The 7,054-nt window shown below is 37.6% G+C and overlaps 1 protein-coding gene across 1 annotated transcript in view; it reads right to left on the bottom strand.

The window, feature by feature from the left end:
• Window positions 1-6,275, bottom strand: part of ube2j1 (ubiquitin-conjugating enzyme E2, J1) — a 57,421-nt gene extending 51,146 nt beyond the window's left edge. Inside the window, exon 1 of the mRNA XM_083898293.1 lies at window positions 6,134-6,275. Within this exon, the coding sequence (XP_083754419.1) occupies window positions 6,134-6,164 (31 nt within the window). The 5' untranslated portion in view covers window positions 6,165-6,275. The remainder of the gene's footprint in view (window positions 1-6,133) is intronic.
• Between the last annotated feature and the right edge of the window lie 779 nt (window positions 6,276-7,054).

Consider the following 7,054-nt stretch of genomic DNA (forward strand, 5'->3'; position numbering starts at 1 on the left):
GGCAGATCCTGCTTTGATGGTAGGGCCAGCTCTGCTCTACCTTAGGCTCAGACTCTAAGCCCCTCAGGTCAAGGCCATGAAATCCCAGTCTTTAGCCAAAATCACAATGTGAAATGTTTGATCTGTACTGTCAAATTATTCATCCATCAGTCTACCTAGGTAGAACTGTTTATTAATGACATCAAAGCTGAAGTAGACAGGATGACTGGAAAAACTTTTCATCCACAGGCTATTTAAAAAAAATAAATAAAAAAACAACGTCATGTTTACGTAACTCCTGATTGTTAAAATGAGTCTCTAAAGTAACGCTGAACTTTAAAAACAGAGGCACACATACGCAGTAAACAGGTACGCTGCTCTTTTCCTTTAATAAACAAACCCCTCCTCTTCCACTGTAGGCGCGCTAAACGACACTAAAGGAGCAAACGGACCAGACCGGTCAGTCTTCATGGAAACTTGTCACGTGTTATAATGCCGTTAACGTGCCCAGCAATAATAATATACTTTTAATAATAGACCGCGCACCTGACCTGCGCAACCTGTTCAGGCATCGTGTAATTTACTCTCTCTTAACATTAATCACTCATTGCTATGTACATCAAAAAATGCAGGGAAGTGGTAGATGGTGTCATAACAAACAAGGGCAAATCGGCAGTGGGAGACATTTAACTTTACAAAATTCAAGCCCTTTCAATGACCCATGTTCATTTAGGGCGATATTCAAAAGGATTTCAAGGATCCGTGGGAATTTTAAGAGAGATGAATGAAGTATTGCATTTTTAAAAAGAATACAGAGCCGTGTGAATAAAGATTGCCTCTGTTACACACACACACACAAATCAAAGGAAAAAATTCCCAGCAACGCAACAAACAAGAACTTAGACCATAAATTCCCAGAAAGTTTTTTTAGGGGTTTAAGGCTGAATCCAAATTCCACCCCATCAGATTGTTGATGCGATAGGCTTGCTGCCTCGATTGTTGATGTCGCAGTCCGCGAGTGTTTAGTGAGGATGACGTGGCAGTTCTTAGGGTAACGTTCTTTCCCCTAGCACCCTAAACTCTGTATTGAGGGCCAAGGGGAACTCCGACAAAGGGGTAGGGGGAAGGGCAAGGTGGAAAGGGTGGAATTGGGATTCAGCCTTAATCTTATGTGAACAAAATGTGGAGAAACAGCTTTACATTACGACACACTAATGGGTGTTGTTGTAAAGGTGAGGTTGTGTCATTCTTGTATGAATGCATGTGTGTGCGCGCGCATCAGAGAGCACCAGGACCAGTAGGACAGACACAGCAGATAAAAAAGACTCTAAATCAGCATTTTGGTAAGTGGGTGCAGCGCCCCTCATGCTTTTTTGGGTCAGAAGTGTTTATCCTTTTGAACTGCTAAATGATCTGCAGTAGAATTAACTTGTGAAACTCTTAATGGGCACTTCAGTATGTTTTCAATCATAATTTAATTCAGTTCAATGCTCGCAGCACAATGTCACCATTTTTCTTGACATAATTAACATACAAACATAGTTTGCCAGCACATATTTAAAATTATTATTAAAAAACTACAGCTTTAAGTAGCTCAACTCTGTTATCTTTGTTATCCCTGCTCGTAGCCAGTTTCAGTGAGCAACTCCGCAGTGAGTGCCAACTGTATGTCACTACTTCATAAAAACACCCTCTTAAAAAATATTAACAGCATGTTGTCTTGTTACTTTATTTACCAGCACAGAGATTAGATAATTATTTTATGCTCTGCGATATTCATTAGCTAAGATATGTTACCAGTGATACCAATATAGTAATACTTTACTGTGAGTCAGAGGGAAATCAACTGACAATCAAGAGACCGACACACATTGAACACACTTCAGATCCTCACTTGTAATGTTTAACTCATTTACTTCTTGTGAAGAAGAAAACACACCATAACAAACCCTATAAAGACAAAAAATAATCAAACCAAGTCTTTACCAATGCTGTGCTGTTAAGATTGTTCTGCTCTGTTCAGCTTATGAGAAAAAAAAGATGCCCTCAGGGTGATGAGGTTAAACAAAGGGTGAAGCTTTTTTTTATGATCTGTCCAGTGTGAACATGCAGTAATTCATCTGGATGCTGAGCAGGGAGGCCAGGGGGAAGGCATTCACCACGCTTCCTGCCAGTATATGGATGGACTGTGACTGTGCGCTTCATTTCCCATGCCCAATTTTGATGCTTCCTTCTGGTAACAGCAGGCAGAGATGACAAGGAAAAAGCCCTTTCCCACACATGTGCCTCTGTTGAGTCCGCAGAGGTCCAGTCAAGGCAGCAGGGTGATAATCCTCATGTGCCACGCTAGCTTACATAACAAACATTTTGCGTTTGTTTGCCACCAGGAATGAGTCACAATTTGTCCAGCGGGGCCAGAGGAGACTGTTGCATAATAACAAGCCAACTCCAAAGATGTAAAACAGGACAGGGGAGGGGAGAAAGAGACTCTTACAAAGACTGAGCTTTTGTTTTTTTGGTTGGTCTTTAGCCACTGTTGCTGCTTTCACCACGTTCATCTTAAAGGTAAAGCTAGGGTACAAAAAATATCTAATCCCAACATGTTAGTCAGCTCAAGAAAGGGATTAAAATTAGAGCTGTGCGATATGGAAAAAAATCTTAACACAATATACTTTTCTTTCTTTTTTTACATCATGATTTACCAATATATGTCACAATTTAAATCAAATCAATATTTCTGTAAGGCTGGGCGATATGGCTTATAAATAATATTGAAGTCATTTCAGGCTATATCTTGATATGCAAGATATATGGGGATATAAAGCTGCTCAAGGGTTGTTTCTCTGGACCCATGAAGTTTTCTATTGAGATGTTTGTGCTTCTCAAGAGTGACAATACACTCCACTTTAGGAATAAATCTTGTTTTTCTCTTGAGGCTAGACAACGACTAGTCGAAGCTACCTTCTTGCCGGTTCTTGATTATGGTGACCTGTTGTACATTAATTCATCAGCTCACTGTCTACATATGTTGGACACTGTATATCATGGAGCTTTGAGGTTCATTACAAACAGCAGAGCCTTAACTCCTCACTTAACGCTGTACTCGAGAGTAAACTGGCCTTCTCTTTTTATGCAACGACTTAGCCATTGGTATGTTTTTATCTACAAGGCGATTTTAGGTAAATTTCCTTGTTATTTGTCATTGTATATGTCCCAAAAATGCGTCCCCCATGCGTTAAGGTCTCAGGATATGGTGCTTATGACTGTTCCTCAAGCTCGTACAGAGATGGGTAACAGCTTTTAAGTTTTTTGCGCCTTTTTCATGGAATAAGCTGCAGGAGCAGCTCAAGCTTCAGGATCTAATACCTCTTAACGAAAACTTGTATTTTGTATTGTGTTTTATGTGTAACTGTGTTCTGCTGCCCATCCTGGTCAGGTCTCTCTTGTAAAAGAGATTTTAATCTCAATGAGACTAACCTGGATAAATAAAGGATAAATAAAATTTAATGTTAAATGAAGGATATTTACAAGTGTTAGAAACAATTTTAAAAAGTCAATATGGATTACAGTTTTCGTGCTTCATCACCACTCTCACTATGGGCTTACAAGGGCGAGGCAATGATGATAAATGATACGATTTGTCATGTTTGCAAATGTTGGCATGAGGGCTGCAACTAAGGAATTAAACAAATAATATTTCAGTTATTTTTCTAAATGAATCAATTAATTGCACTAAAGCTAATTACAGTTGCAGGGCAAAAACGTTTGGTTCTTTTATTGTTGCTGATATTATTCTGCCTCTGTTGGGCCAGAAACAACAATTAATTGTACTACATCTGAAAATGAGCCCCAGAGATGTCATATAAGAATGGGGCAATGGTAGCTTATTTTTAAATAAAGTTCAATATTCACCAGATTTGATTCAGAATCCCATCATTGCCGAGGATCTGGATTCTTATTGGAATTGACTGTTCCAGCCATAACGGTATGAAAACATACAAATATTTTAATACAAAAACACACAAACTGGGTGTAGCCAAGATGGGATACCCCACCATTCTATTTGTGATCATTTATGCCGCTATCTCAGATTTGTCAATTAACAGAAATTAACTTGTCAAATGATCTTCTACTATGACTATTCATTAATAAACATATTTCAATATCTTTGGGTTTAGACAATTAAATGTCTGACATTTATTCAGCAGAATATTTAAATTACTAGAAAAATAACAACAAAAATAAGTTTAACAGAGTTTAAGTGAAGAATAACATATATGTATATCAGAGTCAATCGCTCAAATTAAGAATACAGGAATTGACTAGCAAAACTGAACAGACCAGTTCCAGCCCACTGGCTCTAAACAAATAGTGTGGTCATAAGCACCTGTTTCTGTGTGCCTCAATGTGTGTCCTTGGGGCAAGAGTTGTACAGCAGTAAAGCAATCTACTAAAGCACACGACACCCTAGGCAGTAACTTATGACACGTGGCATGGACTCAGAGTTTGAATTTGTTGGTTTTTTTGTTGATCATATCAATTTTGAATTTCACTTAACTTGACAAAACATATGCATTTTAAGTAACAGCTGCATGTGAGGGAGAAGTGGAGAGGAATTTTTCTGGATATAAATATTATTAATATAATAATATTCTACAAAACCTGATGCTAAGAAAGATCAGAGGACTCAAACTAAAACATGACCAAACTTGTGTTTTATATAATGCTGAATTTGTAGTTCTTACAACATTTTTTTTATGATTCTCCTTTTCAGTGTTTTATGTCAGTTTCAACCCATTACTTATTTTAACCAGACAAAGAATCTCAGTCATTACATTTAACAAACAACAACCTGTGACTGCTAAACAATGACAGAGACCCATTCATTGTCTAGTGGAATGCTGCTTTACTCCTCTACAATGAATACTGAAAGAATCCTCAGGGGAAGAAATTAAATGATGAAGAAGACCACACCCATGGTCTCAGGCTATACTTTGCAAATGACACCAATCTCAAACTGTTGTTCATCATTTCATTAAGAGATCCTTACCTATTATTCGTACTGGTTGCATTACATTACATATGCTGTCTCTAACTGGGCATAAGAGGTATCATGTTTGTTTTCTTTAAAGGTTTGGTGCAAAGATAAAAGGCCAGGAGCATGTTTTAAGTCTGAAATAAAAAGATAAAATCCACATGGCAGCAAACACAAAAATCAAATAAATAATTTCGGAAAACTTATTAGTCTTCCTCTCTTACTCCTGGACATGGAGTACAGTATGATTACATGAAGAATAACACCCTGGCTTTGACTTGGTCTTACTAGAGAGGGTGAAATCTCATTAGGGACTTATAATTATTAAATTAGTCAATCAATTTTCTTGCAACTGTGGCTATCAACAGAAATTCGGGAGTTTACTTAAAAATCATTTGAATATTTGCAATTACATTAGTTGTTGTGTACCTACACCAAGTTTAGCTATGTTTTTGTTTTCATTCTATACAGGCAATAACAGAAACAGCCCGTTCCTGCTAGAATTAGTATAAATATAAAGAATATATAAATTAGTATAAATATAATTAGACAAGCCTTACAGTGTTATTGACATTTAGTAGCCATTAATTACAGAGCACTAACATCAACAAACTCCTTTTCTAGTTCTATAAACTAATCACGAAGAAAAACCATGCTGCTTTTAGCATTACCTTACTCCACATAGGTTATCTCTCCTTATACCAGCTGACTAAAATCTATCTAAAAAACCAGGAAAACCTCTTCGTAAATTGTCCATGACAGAAAGACAAGTATACGTGTCCTAAACAAAGTGAAACATGACACACCTCTGTATCATGTCAACCCAAACACTGTTACTCTGGAGGCTAAATGTAAATGTACATTAACGTCATTATTCTAAAAACTGCAAACGACAACGAAAAGTAACTCCATGTATATGTCACGAGAGGAGGAATGTAGTCAGCATAATTCATTATGATTTACTCGACGTATGGATCAGGTCAATGCAGCAGTTTTATACTGATGGATACTTTCCACATTGATTGAATCATTAGGAAACCTTACTGTAAAGTGTTGTTTGTGTTAGCAAGCTCGCTGAAAGCTACTGCAGCACTAACAACATGCAGAAAATAATCTTACCTGGACTCTTGAGGTTATATTTGTTCTCCATGTTGACACAGACGGTGAGCACTCAGTAAGATGCTGAAGTGCTGATGGGTTTCTTGCGCTAACTCGCTAGCAAGCTGACAGCTATAGCTTCCCTTTAGCACCCCGGCTAGCTTTCTTCGGGTCCTGAACTACGGAACAGGACAGGTGAAACCGCACTTCACATTCACTATCTCCGACGCTAGATACTACAAAGGCTATACGAAGCGGCCGTAGCAGAAATACAGAGATGTTCTCAAGTTATGTATTGTTTCGGTTTTGAAACTATGTGCTCAATGTTAACCACGTGACGTCATTTGTGGTAACGTAAACAGGAAGTAAAAGCCGCTTCTCACTGGAGTTGAAAGAAAGCCCGCCCTACGTCACCTCTGATTGGCCCAGCCTGAATAACTTTTTATTTAAACCAATCACCAGCGCTTACGTCAAATGCAAGCCAATCAAAGCAAAGAAACCAAGGCAGGGGCGGGGCTTCTTCCTTGGCCGGTGGGGGGTAGGAATCTGAACAGAAACCGCTCTTGACAAATATGACGCACGATTTTATATTTATCCCATATTCCCTACATGTATTTGAAGTAAATGTTTTTTCAGTCGTCAGTTTATTCATGGTTTAAATGTTTTTTCATTTATAAGAAAGGATTTTATTTTGTTAGCACCGATTATATTTAAGATAATTATGTTGTCCCCACAAACCAGACCACAGTGAAATCATATTCTAACAACAACCATCCATGATTTATTCATTCACTTGTATCATCCAGATATTCAGATTGAACTTTCTTCTTCGAAATCAAACACATTTTCTGATTTCAGCTTCTTAAATAATGAACATGTGTTAGTTTATTTGATCATCTGTGATAATAAACTAAATATATTTGGTTTGTGATTAAATAAAAC

Source organism: Microchirus variegatus (assembly GCF_963457635.1).
Source record: "Microchirus variegatus genome assembly, chromosome: 12".
Taxonomy (NCBI): domain Eukaryota; kingdom Metazoa; phylum Chordata; class Actinopteri; order Pleuronectiformes; family Soleidae; genus Microchirus; species Microchirus variegatus.